The sequence below is a fragment of the Numida meleagris genome, chromosome 11 (genome assembly GCF_002078875.1).
Source record: "Numida meleagris isolate 19003 breed g44 Domestic line chromosome 11, NumMel1.0, whole genome shotgun sequence".
Lineage (NCBI taxonomy): Eukaryota > Metazoa > Chordata > Aves > Galliformes > Numididae > Numida > Numida meleagris.
This window is the reverse complement of record NC_034419.1, coordinates 6,676,794-6,694,778: the sequence shown is the minus strand read 5'-3', so window position 1 is coordinate 6,694,778 and position 17,985 is coordinate 6,676,794. Positions and strand designations below refer to the sequence as shown.

Sequence of the window (17,985 nt, the reverse complement as noted above, 5' to 3'; positions counted from 1 at the left end):
CAGTTTAAATGCAATTTGATCTAATGCTTCATTTGCAGTGATCTGGGTTGGATCACTTTATGTAACATCTGACTTTCTGGGGGTGAGTCTGCCTCATCTGTTTGCTATCCAAATACTTTTTCCCATTTATAATTACTGTGGAGTGTTTTGAGTCCTTGAGATTAAAGACATTGTTAGCTGAAGATTAAATTTGCAGAAGTCTCCTCAATTTTTAACAATTAGATTTTCTAGACTATGTAAGAATGTGGTAGTGAATGTCTTCTAATTGCCTTGAGTCTGCTGATGTAAGTAATGCTGACAAACATGAGATTTGATTTAATAGCATTTCAATCGATGGTAGTTATTTTGGTACACCTTCCTCAGCTCATTATAGTAAAACTCAACGGTTGCTTCAGTGCTGCCCTAATTAGCGTTCAGGCAGCGTTCCCTAGGGTGCCTGGGGAAGGCAAGCTGAAGGACCATGTGTACGCATGTGACTGATGGGGCATGGCAGCTTCACAAGGGACAAATTGACAGGATTTCTGTTGATCCACAGCTTTGGCAGTGCATTATTAGGAGTTTTTGCCATTTTTGCCCATCAGAATAATTTGGTGCTTTTCTAAGGGCTCAGTGTGTGCTCCTTGCTGCCCTGCGGGCGTGACTGGGAGCACCTCAGCTGGGATGTATCTTCTGTTCATCCAGGGATGGGTAGCAATACAAACCTTAAGGCATGGATGTCCAACCTTTTGGCTTGCCTGTGCCATGTTGATTCAAGAGGAATTGTCTTGGGCCACATACATAGGTCGCTCCAGAAGTAATGCCTCCTGTTTATTTTCATGGAAATGACAACAGATACAAAGAGCTTGATAACACTGTTTGGATGAACAAATTCTCAGCTGCAAAACACTACTTTTCCACATAGTCATCACCATTAGCTGTGCGTTTTTTCCAGCAATGAATAAGAGCCTGCATGCCATGCTTGTAAAAATCTGTACCAGTAGAGGTGACCCACTGTCGCTGTTATCACTGCTGTGCTCACATCTGCTGTCTGGTCTCAACAAACGTTCAGTAAGTCTCAACAAATATCAATGAGTGCCTTTTTTTCCACATGGAGGAACTCAGTGACTCCCCTTTGCTTCATGCACATTTCCATGCCAGACACCATTCTGTCACACTGCCCCTCTGCTGCCATCTCTTGCACAGCAACAAAATGTTACGGTATTGGTGGGAAGGTTCAACCTCTACTGTCATCCCACTGACATCAGAAAATAGAAGGCATTACTTTTGGAGCAGCCCTCATTAATTACATTCTATTAAAGCAATAAAACCTATTTTAATTCCTCCTTCAAAATAGTTGTTGACAAATGTCTGTACTGCCAAAAAGTGATGGCACAAATAAGGCGTGGTTGTGAAGTGAGGGGTATTTCTCTCTGGTAAGAGAGGGCTTACAAAAGCCTGTATTTCTTTTTCTGTCATCCTAAAACAAAGCAAAAGGAGCTGGGCAGATGCAGGACCTCTGGGTATGTGAAGGTTTATAGGCTTCATGCATGTCAGTTTTCCTTTTAATAGCTTGATTTTAAACAGACCTGGACTATGGCCATGGGGGTAATTGCATTGCCCTGTAATTTTGGACAATTTTGTTAAAGTTAAATTTCCTGTTCTGCACAGGCCGTTACAATTATGAAAATAGCTGGTAACGTGAATGCATTGGGTTGTTTCTAAGTAGGTACAGGAGAGATAATGAGGCATGGTTAAAGGGGTGGTGGTTTTGAATTGTTCCTTTATAAATCTACTCAGATGGAGTTGTTCCAGGCTGCCTGCTCTGCTGGCTGCATCTGTAACAAAGGTGCCTGCTACCTTCTGCAGCCTGACAGTACAGGCTTCCTGCATCAGAGCAAATAACTACCTGCTGTGCAGGAATAACTGTGGCCCACAAAGAATACTGATGTCCTTTGGTAGGGGTGATCCTTGAGCCTTTTGCCTGAATTTGATATTCATCTGTCTCTTACACTGCAGCATCGCCACAGCAGTCAGCGACTGGGCATATTTCTGCAGTTGGTCAGAGTGAGCTGGCATCATTAGTGCCCATTTGGTTCAGATAATCTTGCCTTTCAGGACAAGCCATAATAAAAGGCACTTTCTAAAATGGGAGTCCAACTGGCATGGAAGATCTCTTAAATGTAAAAGTTAAGATAGCGTACTGAACTTCACCTCAGCTTCACTGGGAAATAGGTGGAAGCATCGTAGAACAACAACATACCCTCAAGTCCTGCTACAAAAAGATGTTCTTTTTTACTGCAACATGACAAACTCGTTGATGACCCCCCCCCCCAAAAAAAAAAAAAAAATCCTGTCTTGTAAGAGTATGATTTAATATACAGAGCTTACTGCTGTAGGATGTTAGGGACCAACAATGCACAAAAACATGTTTTACAAACATAACTATATGTTAATAGTTCTACCAAACTTCCATTAAACCTTCTGCTCCAAGGCTTACGGCAGTCTCCAACTCCGTGAGATTACAGAGTTTCTTGCACCTTTCTCTGAAGCATCTGGCACGAGCCTTTATAGGAGACAGGATATTGGATTAAAAAAAAATCTCATCTGCTATGCCAGTTTCTGTGTTCAAATAGTCACTGGCAGCGGTGGCTTCTGCATAATGATATTCCCTTCAGTTGTTAGAGAGACCCAAGGCTTAGCATCTGCATCAAAAGAGTAAATTAGTCATTATTCTAAAGAATTTGTCTCCTCTAGAGGAATTGCAAAGTTACTTGATTGAATCATGCTCAGAGTCTGTGCCGTCTGGCTGATCAGACATGGCTTGGAGCACCCTGAACCTGCAGTGTGCTCTGCTGTGGCACTCCGCCCACGAGGAAATGATACCGCTTCATCAGGCAAATGGATGCCCAGAGTCCCGCTCTGTCTCCTAGGTTTGAAATAAGTGTATGTCTGTAGAAAATGAACATCAATTCTTTATGGAAAAATGATAGCATGTTTGAGGAGAAGCTTGAATGTTTTAGCTATCCCTTTAACATTTATGGAGATCTTAGGTATTAGGCTTTTTAAGCTGCTTTGCTGAAACTCATTTGACAAGGACTTGCACAGATGGCGCTTTACTTTCTGTCTGAAATGTGACGCTTTTTAATTTCCCTTGGGTCATCTCAGTGAATCTGACTGTACAATTTCTTCAGTGGATATTTGTCTCCCGTTTCTGATTTGCTTACCTGAAATAAAATTCTATCTCTTAGGAGCAGTATGTAGGTGTCTCTAATTGTGGGCAGAGCCAGCATACTTGATCATCTGTTTCAGCCTTGGTATATTCAGTAATAACCATTAATGCATCTGGTCTAATACATGGAAGTAATAAAGTACTGAAATCTGCTTCTGTTCAAAGCAGATTTTTTAGTTGTGTTGACAGTATATTTCTGAAGAGCTAGCAAAATATGATTAACAGAAAATGTAGCACGTGACTAACAAGGAGTTTTATGAAATGCTGATCTGTCCTTGACCTGGCTTAATGCCCATTGTTAATGGTGGCCATGAAAACCTCCCATATGGACAGTAGCATCCTGAAAGATGCTGTGATGCCTGAAGGCTCCGTATGCGTCTTGGGTTGGCTTGTGGTACGCACGTGTGCTGCAGCGTTAAGATACCGTGCATTAGTCTCATTGACTTTGATCTGTCTGCCAGGCAAACTGTTACATATATATAACTACTTGAAATGTTAAACTCTTCTGCTTTATAACGTTTATTAGTGAAAGCCACTGATGTTAAGTTCTTAAATGCTGCAGTCCAGTGGCTAAGGTGTCCATCTGTACAAGCTGCTTGCTTGTGTATTCAGTGCTGATGTTGGAGTATCGCCTGGTAGAGTTTCAAACAAAATGAATCCCAAGAATCAAGCAAGTTTAAAAAGACAGAACAAAAAAAAGCCCCAAACACACGCACAAAAAACAAGTCAGATCTGAAAGGATGCATGCTTTTCTGAAGAGGTTAGGTCTCTGACCTGCCTCTAAGTCCCTTCGCTGGCACACGGCTAGGGATAAAAGCTCTGAGCACAGTGAGCAGAGCTGGCGGGGTGAGCACACGCTGACCTACTTCATCCAGGCTGACCCAGGTTAGCTTCCCCTGGTTACAGAGCAGTCTGCTAGCCTGGCTCGCTTCTGACTCAAGTTGATGTGTTAGCAGGTTTGAGGGGGCAGTCATCTCCAGTGGTGAGCTGCTGAGGATGGTGGTAGGTTTCTTTGCTGTAGCTGCATCAGAAGTGGTAGATGTGCTCCCTGCCTATGAAAAGGAATGGACTGTTGTAAGTGATTCGGTCTTTGCAGAAGTGAGTCTGACCCAACTCTACAGAATACATGCATGCAGAAGTTTTTGGTCATCTCACAATTGTCTTGCTGAAAACCAAAGTCTTGCTTTAATCTCAGACTTAAGTCAATAGATGGTTGTTCCCTCCTACAAGAGTTTTTGTGAAGTTCTACTTAAGAATCTTTTGTATCACAAACCACTGTTTGGGTGCTGCATTTTACTTTCAAGAGCTCTGTGTTAGCCACTTGATAGCATTGAAGTGTCTAATCCTAGAAGAGGAGAACAGAGGGAAAAAGTTGTTTTATATCAGAGAAACATGGGGTAAATAATTACAACTATTTTAAATGGAAGCTATATATGCAAAGTTCTAGGTTTACTAACAGAAGACTTTTCTTACTATTCTAGGCTTTTGGGCAGGCCCATACCAATCACAAGAAGGTAGCAGCAGATGGAGAGAGCAGAGAGGAGACCTTGATTCAGGAATCGGCTACCAAGGAAGAGTACTACATGAAGAAGGTTATGGAGCTGCAGACAGAATTGAAGCAGCTCAGAAACGTCCTTGCCAACACCCAGTCTGAAAATGAACGCCTTAATTCTGTTGCACAGGAACTGAAAGAGGTAAGTGAAGGTGAAAGATGTGCGCCACAGTTGGTATTGTGGTTATGTTTTCTTGTGCTGTGTAACCAAAATGAGGGGGATTGTTGAGTTGATCAGTACCTGCTTCACACTGACAAAATGGATTGTCTCCGCTGAGATCTCAGCAAGGCACCGATTTCAGCCAAAGCTGTTAATTCAGCAGTCTGGTAAATCCAGATTTCTGGTGCTGTCCTCTGAACCAGCCCATCACAGCCACAGCGGTTCTGAGTCGGTACAAATTCCCTTTGCCTCCTTCAGATAACTCCTAGTTCTGCAAGAAGCTCTGGATTGTGTTCATTTGACAGCAATGTGGCTGTGTGTCCCAGCCACCTTATTACTTTGCATCCTGCTCACTGGTACCCTCAGTCAGAGAGCTACTGCCTTAGAAAGCAGAGGAAGCTGTGTAGGCCAAACGTAGACAAACTTGGCATGTACTTTTTCTGCCCAGATCTCCATATGGAATTTTTTGCAGTAAAACATTTGGAGCATAGTTTTTCCTGTCCATTGCTTTTCTACCTAACTTAGAAGGATGTGGAAGCATAACATAATGCTGAACTCCGTAGGAGTAATGGTAAAGTTTTATATTACTTTTTGTCTCACGAAAGTGATGTTTCTCACTTTTTCACAGGCTGATTAACTTATTTTCTCAAGGTATCTTTCACTTTTTATTGCTTTAGGAGTAGAAGCCTGTTTCTGATGGGATATAATCACTGAGATGTTGACTGAACAACATTGCTCATGAAATCTATAGCTCAACAGGACTGTCAGTGGTACTGACAGAGGAAAAGATTGTTTTAAGAGCTCAAATCATTGCTTAAACGTAGAATGAGTGAGTGTTACATAGACTGCAAACCACAAATGGATGTGGTAAACAATCCACAGTTCTTACTCATCAGATTTCTTTGTACCTTCCTTTGAAGCGCTTCATGCTAGTCTCTCCTGGCCCTGGGACAATTAGCTATAGGTTTTTCTGCCAGAAGAGAAAGTTATCTAAGAGCCCATATCTTAATCTTGATGTATTTCACATGGTGAAATTGAAAATTAAAAGTGATTTTACTTCTTCAGAGGATAGTAACAAATACGTGGATAATATTTGGTGGTGAAATTCACGAGGAAATTAAGTCTTATGCTGAGTCCTTTTGGAAAGTGTAGGTTTCTTTTGTGGGGTTCAGTTGTACCTCACTTTGGAATGCAACAGAGAAGTAGACTGGGGGTTGGAGAATTGGAGGGGGAGCATCATAGGTCTTCAAACAAGCTAGTCTAGCTCTACTTTAATTTTGTGGGTCCTGGCTGTGGGATAATGGAACTGGAATCAATCCACGTGCTCTGCTTAGGCAGGCAACCAGTTGCTGCAGGCACACACAGCTCGTGTCTTTCTTTCCTAACTTTCGTGAAGAGCTTAAAAGCTCCCCACCCCAGAGGTGGCATTATGTCCGTAATGGATACCGAGTGCTGCTCCAAGCATGCTGATCGGCAGATCTCGACCCAGCTCGGTGAGTCACTGCAGTTGAAGCTGATTTTCCTTCTGGGTACTGTCATATTTCAGCTGCTCAGACATATCTGCTTGGAACTGCGTTTTCCTTTACGCAACCCTTGGATGAGCTGGTTTTAGTGTTCCTTCTTGTGCTTTGTGTTCCACCTCACTCGCTCAGCCTTGTGCACTCACACATTACACACTTTTTAGGCTCTCTTCTGCTGAAATGGGAAAGATGCATTTAGTTACTTGAATGTAAATTGGTGATGACTATCAACATTGTGACTGATTCTAAAGTTTGAAACTGGACTCAGTTTAAAAAAAAAGGTTTAAATTAAAAAATATATATAATCAAAACCTAATATGATAAATAACCCTTGCAATTATGGGTTTCTCTGCAGGTAACATTGACAGCCAGTGACACCTCAATATGTTTTTTCATATTGCCTTCTCTTTTTTAAATCCTAGCTGTTTATTCTGTTGATAATAAATTGTGGTGGAGTTGAAAAGGGGGGAAGGACCAAAGAAAGAACATGAAAACTTTTGTGTGAAAATGAAAACATCTGAGCCATCTGGCCGTGTGTGTTGTGGGATTCTTCCTTTTAAGACGCCTATTTGTACATTGCATGTTGGTTTGAGTTTTCTTCTAATTACTTGTATTAAACAATGAGACAGGGTGTGTGAACAGAGGTGCCAGGGTTCTCTTGTACTGCAAGAAAGCTGAGTCAGCATGACAATCCTGAGGGACGTGGCTGTTCTTCAGTACAGTGCATCAAAAAGTGACAGAAGTCCAAATAGTTGTGTTCCACTGGTATTGTTGAGGATATGCACAAGCCTTTCGTGATGATTTATAGTGCAATAGCAAACTAATGTGGAAATATTCTGTGGGAAAAATTGAGGAGAACATCGTGACTCTTCTAAGCTAGTGAGCAAGGTGAACACTCTGGTTTTCCCTAGTCCCTGTAGCCATGCTTATCTCTGGCTAAGTTTCATGTTGACATTAGTCCAAAGAAATTCTGTGCATCTTCTGCTGTGAAGAATGCTTTTGTAGTCCAACAGCAAGAAAGTGTTGGGCTGAAAGGGGAATATGATCTACTGTTTTATACCACAGAGATGTAGTGGAAATTCCTTCCTTCAGTTTTTCTGACTACTCAGGAAAGAAAAACTGTGGCTCTTCTCCATCTTGTAGAGATTGTTTATAGCTGGGTCTGTCCTTTATAATGTGTGTTTTGGAAGTCCTGTATTACTGCCTATCAAGAGACCCGACTTGCAAGATGTTGGGGGGAACAGGAAACTTTACTTCTATTGCAACTGTTCTGGATTTAATCCAGACAAGGAATGTGGAATATGCTTGATAATGTGTCTTCTGGCTGCAGGAAGAGGTGTTTTGTTGGTTTTTTTTGTGTGTTTGTTTTCAAAAAAAAACCTAGGGGAGGGCAGAAAAGGCAGGAAACTAATGGTGCTGAATCTTAGTTATAGTTCTAACAGATACTTGCTAGTAAAGGCAGGTTAGAAAAGTTTTTATCTGCTCTTATGTAGCTACCTGACAGGATATATAGAATTTCATTGTCGTTGGAGCTTTTGGGGGAAAAATCTCTTTAGTCTTTCACAGGGAGATAGTTAAATGAACGAGGCAGCAGCTCCTCTTGAGTTGCTTCCATCAGTAGTGGTGGTGTGGTATGAAAGCAGATGTCACCTTGGATCAGTTGCAAGTACGTTTGGGATACTGTCATTCCTTTCACATCTTCTCAGGACACTCACAAAAAAGCGAGTTGGTTTTGGAGTGATGTGTGGTACACCTGGAATTGCTGGAGCAGACACAAGTGGTTTTGACACTTTCTGATGAATGATCTGTTGAGGCAGGTCAGCAGGGTGGTTACAGATGATGAGTTCTGCTGCTGTTATTAGCTAGCTCAGCAGCTCCTGTGGCCTGGCAGAGTCACTGGAAGGAGTAATTGCTTCTGAGCAATTGCTAATTGCCATGCTTTCTTGATCTTTCATGCCTCCTGTATTTTAGTGGCACCAAAAAGATTTCATAGCTGACTGATTTGGTTGTTAAATCGTGAGGCAGCCATGCCCAAGTATGCAGAAGATGAAAAATAAATGAGCAATTATTCCCATAGAAGCAAAAGGTGTTGTGATTATGTAAACTGGAGAAGGAAATGCATTTTTTGTGTGTGCATTTTTCTGCATTAGTTAAGAAAGATAGCTGATGTGACAAGTAATGTCAATGTGCTAAATAGCATCTTAAAAAAAATACAAGTTCTCAGCAGCGTATGTAGAATTTTATTCCTTCAAGGATATAAAACAAAGAATTTTTCTGAAATTGACGCTGAAGACAAGAAAATGTGTGTCAAACTGAAGGATAATCTAGACAATGCAGTTCTCTGGCCCTGCTATGCACATGGGGCTGTCTCCCTCTTGCAGAGCTGACTTCTCACTTGTGAGTTTTTTGTCCCTTCTGAGCCCAGATATAATGCTCTAAATAATATATATATAGAGAGAGAGAGAGAGAGAGAGAGAAGTATACATATATATATATGTATATATATATAGATGACATTCCTTCATTTGATGCTGTTTTTTAGAGCTGTGACTACAGATGCACATTTAAATAATGCTAAAACATACCTACAGTGTTACCTCTGAAGCAAGACGTGTGGCTGGAAATCAGCTGATCGTGCACCAACTGTAAAAGTAGCTGTTTGCAAATAGGTGAAGCTCTATTTCTAGAAGTGAAGTGATGATGCTTCCTTGGAGGAACATGAATGTATGAAATGTAGTGGGCAATACTGGATTTCTTGTCCTCTAATGTACTGAAAGAATTCAGAGGGTCACAGTGTGATTTGTTTGGCTTGTGTTTTCATCCACCCTTTTTCTTCTGTGGCTGAAGCCCAGGCAGGGGTGTCTGGGCAAGTGGGCACAGCCATTGCCTGTCTTTTGTCCCATGCAGAAGGTTCAGCACGGCGCTCGCAGCGTGATAGTGGCACGCTGCTGCGCGTTGGCCCAGCACATTGTGTGTGGCTTCAGACAGCACTGTTCTCTGCCCACCTTTTAATTTTCATTGAAGTTGATTTTTTTACTGACAGCTTCCTCTTTTATTAAAAAATAATTATGAGAATTGAGTATCTTTTACAAAAAAGTAGTCAGGCGTGTCATTTTATATCCATTTGAAACAGAATAAAAATCCATTCTAAAGAGGAGGAATCGTGGAAATCCAGTTGATGTGCTTTGCACGTATTCAAGGAGGCATCTGCTCGTGATTCCGCTATTGTTGTTGCCCACTGATATATTCAGCGCAAGGATGTTAACAACAGCGTTTCTCTTGCTGTAATGGCTGCTGCCTAGAGACTCGGAAATGAATTGATGCTGAAAATCAGGGAGTTGGAAGACTCCATTTGAGCACTGTATATCTTCAGACTTCAGATTTTAAAGAAACCCTTTCATAGGTTCTTGTTCTTCTGACACTATATACCGTGTAGATATGCCTTTCAGTTTCATTTGGAAGTTAAGATTCCAGTATAGTCTATTGTTTGGGAATTAACCTGGTAGCAGGCTTGCCGGGGATCTCTTCATTGTTGTGTTATAATTAAATTGCTGTGTGCCCATCAGCACTGCAGTAATAGCAGGCTGAGCCCTTCTCTGTTGTCGTGGCTCCTGGTGACCTTCGTTACGACCTTGGGTCTGCCCCAGGCTTCAGGCCAGCAGCAGTGGAGGGAAAAAGTCTGGTGTACACAGCTGTAATCTTCTAACAGATCAAAAATCAATAAGCACAATTAAAGGAGTAGCTGGAAGTGCTCTAATCAGTGAAACAATGGCTTGAAGTTGCTTTACAAAACGTTAATTAAAGAAGCTTGTTCTTTTTTCCATGGAGAGTGAAAATTTCCGCTGGGGTTTGATGGTAGCATAATTTTAGGATGCAGAAACAGGGAGGTTGCTTTGTTTTGCCTGTGCTTGGCACTGCTTCCATTAAAGTAGGTGGCCCTTGGCAATATTTCCAAGCAAGATTTGTTTGGGTCAGATTGGCTTTTTTTAATAAAAAGGAAAGAGCTCTTATTACACTGTACCTCAAAGCAGTACTGCAGCATGCTTGGAGTAAAAAAAATCCTTGGTTTAATCTGGTAGTTTTGCAGCTGATGAATTGAGTTAGGATTTATTTTCAAGTTGCATACAGTTGGTTTTAAGAACATGGCTTGTGACAGAACGTGGTTCAGGCAGAAGCACAAAGCGCCGACCAGGGAATGTGCCTGTAGTATTATAAATAGCATTGCTGCACTCCCGCTGCCCTGACAAATGTGTCTGTTCCTTTTTTACCCTGTGTTTTGGTTTTCAAGTTTAGTGTGGATGGGCTTTACTGGTATTCCTTTTTGACCTTTCTTTGAGGTGAAATACGTTTAGGATGGTGATACATCACACATACCTCCCAGCTCCTCATCAATGCCCACTAGGTCATTTGCAGATGAAGGGGGGACGAACAGATTTTTAAGCAGCATGGACTAGTTTTCTCTTCTTCCATTTCATTAGTAGGTGTAGCTACCTCATTAACCCCTGCTTCTTGTTAGCATTTGTGCCTGCAGGGAGCTGTCTTCTGCTGTTCTGAAAGTGCAAGTGAGAGAAACGCAGGGCAGTTAGCATTGGCCCTGACTCAAAGCTGCCTGCCCTCTGTGTGTCAGACTCTATTGATCTGAGCTGTTTCTGATGTAGCCATGTCTGAAGGGAAAATACTGAACTGAACTACCAGCTACTGAGTAGTCTCAAGCATTGAAATCCAAGCTGCTTCTGTGTGTGGGTAGCTTAGGTCTGGAAGCAGGGGAGGTATCCTTGGTTTTCTGTTATCCCAGCGGCAGGAACTGAAAAAATGACCAATTTCAACATGTTAAATAAGTGGTTTGGATCAAGTTTTTGAGAATAGCAAGGAAGATCATAACATTGCAGTTATGTGGCCAATGTGAAAACAGACAGTAGCTCCAGGTGCAAGATTTGTTGGGACGGTTTACGAGTTACTAGCAATATCAGTGGCAGTGTCAGCACGGGCATCTGCTTCTAAGAATGGGGTGCCCCCACTTCTGCTGTCATGGTATTTAGCCTTTAGGTAGAGAATCTAGAAAAGAAGAATGGAAACGTGCCCCTTTTGTGTCTTACGACAGTATGTTTTTGGTGGTTATTCTAATAGAGCTGTTTGATCTCAGCCATTTGAGTTCCTCTACTTCTTGGACAAAGGCTCTCGTGGGAAAATAAACCAGCATGGGGTCAATGAGCAGAGCTTTCTTCATGGCAAAGGGACTCTTATGGTTTGCATACGTGTAGATTTTTATGCAGTATAGTTTTAGTGTGATTTATCAAAACACTTCTTAAGAAAATAATCCTTTTTATAGAAAGAGGGTAGTGTATCACTCTTATGTGGTCAAAAATTGATTATAGGCCAATGACCATATAACACTCACAGAGCGCACAGTTTGTGAGTTGGTTATAGGCCAAACGGTATCTTGCTAATTACAGGGATATCACTTCAGCATATTGTATTCTGCTGATCCATCCAAAGTGTGCCCTGCAAGGAAGAGGCTGCTGTGGTTTACATACATTCAGAACAATTGACCTGGAAGTGTTTGGGGCTTTTTGGTGCCTCCTATAGCTAGATGTAAGATAGCAGCCGAGAGGGACGAAGGAACTCTCTGGAAGCAGCATTTAGTCATTGTTTGATGAAGATCCAATTGCTGTGTCCCCACATCTGTTTATTTCTGTAAAATACAAGCTAGCTGTGACACACTGTTTGAAGTTCAACTGGGAAAAGGGAAGGAGACTTCATAATTTAGTCATGTGAAGTAATTGTATTAAGTCATCTGAATGCTATTAAAGTCTGCCCTGCTAAGTGGTAAACAAGACCGCTGAAAGAATATCTGAGCTGCCTGTGTCCTTCTGCTGCTGTTGTTAACTCACAGCTCATCACTTGGAAATCAAACACGCAGGCTGCGATGCAGCAGCAGTGAAGGTTATGTGTATGCTGATGTCCCTCAGTGTCATCCTTGCTTTTCATCTGCCTTCATTTGGTCCTTCTCTTGCCAGAAGTTCTGCCTGTGGTTTAAAAAAGAAATAAAAAAAATGCACTAGAGATACTCATGTAGTCCTTGTGCCTGAGCGCTTCAATCTGGAAATGCTGAATGATTATGCGGCCAGGTGGAGACCATGACCGAAGCCTGGTGGGACTGTGCCATTAGCACATGCTGCACAGGAAAAAAAAAAGGGGTTAAGAAAATGCTTTCATCCAGAATTGCAGTATAAAGCTTACTGTATCCATCAGTGGAATGTCTCCCTAAAGCTGCTGAATGCTTGAGTGTTTCTGATGCTCCAGAGAGCAGGAGGAAGCCTACTGCTTTCAAGAGCAAGTGATAAGCCGTATATTTTACCCAGTGTCCTTAAGGCCTCTATAGGTATTTTATAATATTGCTACATTTTCCTTTATTTTGTTGTGTTTTGTGTAAAGAAGTACCACTTCCATAATCCACAAGTGAGTAAAATCCTTTGCGTTACCTTTGCTGCTTATAAAGTGGTATCATTAATTTAGAGAAATAACTCCTTTGGGATTTAATTCATTAAAACTGTTTGAAGGAGGGATGGAGCTCTGAGCTGGTGGTTTTGAGGTGATTGTACCTCAGTGGGATTAGGTAGCATGAAGTAAGCACTTTCCACATCCAGGAGGTGTGGTACCTTGTGAAAGTAGGCCACTAATACCGGGAGTGTAAATTTAGCCAAAGCTTTTATCTCATACTTTACATACACATTAACTATGGCCAAATTAAGACAGTAGGGATCCTCTAGTCTTTTGTAGCTGAATTAACTTCAACATTTTGTTAATTTTATTTTAATTGTGAATTGTTTCAAGTCTGACAGATATGTGGAATCCAGTGCTTAAGCCGCATGGACTTCTGGCATGATGCTACAGGGTGCTGGTATGGAATCTGCCCGATAGAGTGTCACTGTGGGGAATAGTTAATGGAAACTCTAAGGCAGGCCTTTAATACTAGAGTAAGAGTCATGAGTAAGAACATAAACAAGCCTCCTACAGACCTTGTAACAGAGGAGGGAAGGCTTTAATTAGCAGGAGAAACTTGTGCTTTGGATTATTGAAAATATGTGGTTTGTGGACATTTCTGACGAGGCCAGCTTAGCACTGGTGCGCAGTGGGGCACAGCAGCAGAGTAGAGCTGTAGTTGTGAGCGGCACGGAGCATAGCGTGGAGCAGCCCTCCGGTGCCACTGAAGCGGGAGTGTTGGCCCACGATTATCATAATTAACAGCAGGCTGAAATCTGAAAGCAGAAACAACTTGATTGAAGTGGATTATGAAAATGCTAAGCTGCTAGCTGTGTTTGAACTGGGTGAGGAACAAGAGATTCCTCAGGGCCCAGTGAGGGGCTCTGGGCCGGTGTCAGTGTCCCAGTGGCTTCCTCACAGGCTCCTCGCGCCGCCATGACGCCCGGCTCCAGCTGACCTCTGTGCTTTGCACTGGACAGCAGAATGCTGGCAGTCCTGCCCGTGTCAAGCAGTGGGCTGCTCTGGGTGTCTGTGCTTTCCAGCTCTTCCTCAGAGCTAAGCCTTGCTAGCCCTTCTGCAGGGCAGAGGTGACAGCTCCCCAGTCTGTTTGCTGGCCTCTGAAGGGTTAAACGTGTTCTCTGTGGCAGTGAAGGACATGGAAAGCTGCCAAACATTTAGATTTGAGATTTGAAAAGCAGCTGGAGTTTAACTGCTCTTAGCAAGCAGTCCAGTGCAGGAAGGGGGAGACTGTAATAATAATGTTACACAGTGCCATTCATAATGCTATCATTAACTTTGGGCCAGTGTTTTCCAGCCAGGTTCCCATGCTGAGCTGGGGCCCAGAGCTGAGGTGCCCTGGGCTGCAGACATTAACCCTCCTGTTCCCTAGCCAGGCAGGGCTTGGAGCGTGTGCAGTGCTTTGAACATGTTGGTAGCAAACTGCGTGCTAACAGGACATGCATGCTGCAGCAAGGCTGGGTGCTGACTGAGTAGCTCTCTCTTAGGAGAGTCAGACTGCTCCAGGATATGCTGTGATAATGGAGACTAAACTCAGGTTTCTCTGTTATTGTACAGAAAAGAAGTTCCATGGCAGTGCATTTCCTTGGCGTTGCAATAGACCCATCCTTAACGGCACAACTTTACAAAACTTTGTTTAATGGTTTGCAAAAAAAAAAAAAAAAGAATGAATCTTGAGCTGAGTGCATTAGTGCTGGGGCACCACCCTCCTAATCACAGCTAAAGAAAGTCTCAGACGTGCCCATACTGAGATGCTTCATTGTGGGGATGTTATGAGAGGACAAATTTGGTACTTGTGCATTTTTGCCACCAGAGTTTCAGTATAGCTGTGTGTCTTCTATTAACGCTTCAGAAGGAAATATGCTAGACAGCTGCTGTCCTTTATTTCTCTGCTTTCCATAGGAGGATAAATGTGTTGTGAGTTACACCTATTCCATCTATTCTTCCTTACCACTCATGATTTTTGTTCCCTGCAGGATATCTTTCACACAGTTGAGATTGTCTGTGCTTCAAAAGACTGGGCGTGTCTCATGTGAATTAGAGCTCTTCAGAGCTTGTCTCCTAGTCCAAATAAAACAAAAGCCAGCAACTTTTGCTTGGAGGGGGGAACCAGATCAGTTTCACTCACTGGAGTGGCTGCTAATGCATAAGATGGGCACAATTGGCCCAAGTGTAGGTAAACCTCAAAAGAGGGAAGATCTATCTACTTATCCATCTGTTGTAAGCTCTCTTACCATGAGTTGCAGACCAACCCAAAAAGCCAACACACGTGTTCGCAGTCTGTATTTAGGAGGCTTGTGTCACGCTTCTGAGATCTGTGGCCAGGCAGAGCTGCCTCAGCAGCCTCTGTTCATAGTTCAAATTCCTGTGGGAGCACTGGGGACAAGTGGTGCCCTGATGGGCTTTGAGCTTCGTGGGTACTCTTGTCTGCAGTTACCACTGCAGGATTTTTTTATTCCTCTTCCCAAAGTGAAATGATATTTCAGAGAGGCACCTGGGAAGTGAGGTTCTGAGTGGGATATGAGTCATCTCTCTTGGGGCTTTTCTTGGCTTAGTAATTTTTTCTTTATGAAATGGGATTAAAGCTTGGCTTCACTATCGAAAACACACAAAACACCGTTCTGCTTCTGAGGGACTGCAGTGCTCTGCCTTCCTCTTTCCTTTCCCTGTTTGCATCAGCCTCTGTCAGCGGTCACACCAAGGCCTACAAAGTTTAGCAGCTTTTTAGCAGATAGACTGTGTCACCTTATGAACTGTATCAAAAGAGCACAGGAGTCTCAACTGCAAGTTTAGCCTAATACCTGTTTTTTTTTCCAGTGGGCTTCTGTAAACGAGACAGCAAAAACATTTTCTGTAGATTCTTGGAAACATACAGTCCTACTAATGTGAACAGTGACTTTCTGTACTGGTCGTGGTCTGTCTCTTCGCAATACTTCTTTTAATCATGTCTGTGTTGTAAAACACTTCTGAGAACATCTTAGTTTTCCTGGTGGTGTTTGAAGAAGAGGACACAAGTTCTGGCTACAGAATCCATGCAGTATATGGTAACAGAGTCGCATGTGTGGTTGGCAGCAGAGAACACGAAGCCAGACAAGGCAGCCTTGGCATTTCTCTGCCTCTGAGAGGAGGAACTGGGTCTGGCTGCAGTTTGCCCTGCCAGATTTAAGCAGCCCTGAGAACATTTTGGCTTCTGCCAGCCATGGGAGTCACGTGGCCATCAGAACAAATGCAGTACAAAGCTGGATGTGTCACCTTGTCCAAGGAGATGCCTGGTGTGATTGTGAGGCTGTTCAGAAAATGGAAATAAATACTTGAGTACTTGCAAGTCATAGTTAATAATTCTGCTTTAGAGAACAGAACGGGCAAAACTTTAAAAAGGAGATGCACTTGTAGCTCCAGCGTGTGAGAAAGCAGGGAGAGGAGGCCTGGGATGGCCCTGTGCCCGGCCTGTGAGCAGCCGTGTCATAAAGGAGTCTTTGCTGTAATGAGTACCCAGCTTCCAGCCCTTTTGTTCATGCATTGTAAACACTTGGACCTGATGGAATTTCTCATCATATTTTTTTTTTCTCCCAAATAGTAACGTTTGGTTTTATGTATATAATATAAGGAAGTTATTTAAAAGCCCGCAATTCAAAAGCAAGGGGAAAAAGATTTTTGGTTTATTGGGCAAACTGAGTTTGACTCTTACAGGAGTATTTCACATCCCAGAGCTTTCTGAGGATTAGTATTCTCAATTTTTATGATGCAATGTAATAAAATTGCTAAGAAATGGTGTATTACTCATTTATTCTCCTCACAATAACAGAATATACATAGGTCACTCTGAAAGTAATGCCTCCTATTTATTTCTATGGAAACTACAACAGATATGAAGAGCACAGTAACACTGTTTGAAAGGGCAAATTCTCACACAAAACACCATTTTGCAATGTAGTCACCACCGTTAGCTATTGGTAAACTAAGTTTTGACTTGTGATAACAATGGCATGTCAAATTAGGTGTGAGCATGTTTACTGCAGCAGGGAACTAGAGCTGATCCATGATGCTATGAGCTCGTGGGATTGTGTGAGAGAAGCTGGGCTGGTGCCAGAGCATTGCCTGCGAGATCAGCCCCAAAGCCCAAATGCCCAAAGCTTTGCAATGCCTGTAATGAAGGGAAGAGCCATCTATGTGAGGTTTTTCTCAGTTACTTAAATTCTTATACCTGGATTATGCGTATCTTTATATTTTGGGGTGTACTGGAAAACTAGGTGCCAAGGAGCATGCTTTTGGCAGTGGTGAAGGGGAGTGGTTGTGTGCTTGATACACAAGCAAGGCCTAATCAAACCTGTCCTTCATTTGTGGCAAGGGCCTGCTATTTCTGGCACCAGTGCTGCTAAAAGGGCCCCATTGAGGACTCCTCTGAGTCAAAGCTGAGAAGAAGAAAATGCCAAAACCAAACTTTCTAGCAGGATCAGGGTGCTGTATGGTCTTAGGTGTCGTCACTTCAGGATCTAGTTTGTGCGATCCACGCTTTCCTGGGCAGGTTGATGGAGGCTTTTGTGTATGGGGAATATTCTCTGGGTTAACTAGTTAATGGGCTTCGTCAGGTGGGCAAACACTCAGCAGAGTTGTATGGCCATCAGCACCCACATAGTGATAATGGTGCTTTGTAATGCTGTATTAATTGCTTAGGGTGGAGATGTGACTTCTTATATAGCCAAGAGCCTATGTCTTCCAGCTCCCTCTTCTCTCCTAACCTGTGTTGTTTGGGGCACTGGAGGAAGAATGGATCCACCAAGGCACTGAAGCAACAGGAAACACTGTAATCACAGAAAGGTTCTGGTTTAAACTCATCTCTAGGTCATTTCACCTTTTCTGTGTGCTTGAGGAATGTAAACCAACGCTTTGTGAGAACACGCGCAATGGATGCCTGTCTGTCTTTAGATACGTGAATACTGTTTGGCGTATGGATGACTTAAAAATCTGTTTAAAGAAGTAGGCGGTAGCTTTTTCTTCTCCACAGAAAAGAAATCCTGATATTTGGTCAGTTATGTGAAATAGC

General features: G+C 42.6%; 1 protein-coding gene across 4 annotated transcripts in view; it reads left to right on the top strand.

Annotated features, from left to right (window-relative positions):
- Positions 1 to 17,985, top strand: part of BICD2 (BICD cargo adaptor 2) — an 81,508-nt gene that overhangs the window by 40,125 nt on the left and 23,398 nt on the right. For all 4 annotated transcript variants that reach the window (XM_021409341.1, XM_021409340.1, XM_021409343.1 and 1 more), the window contains exon 2: positions 4,690 to 4,902. In XM_021409341.1, coding sequence (XP_021265016.1) covers positions 4,690 to 4,902 — 213 coding nt within the window. The remainder of the gene's footprint in view (positions 1 to 4,689; positions 4,903 to 17,985) is intronic.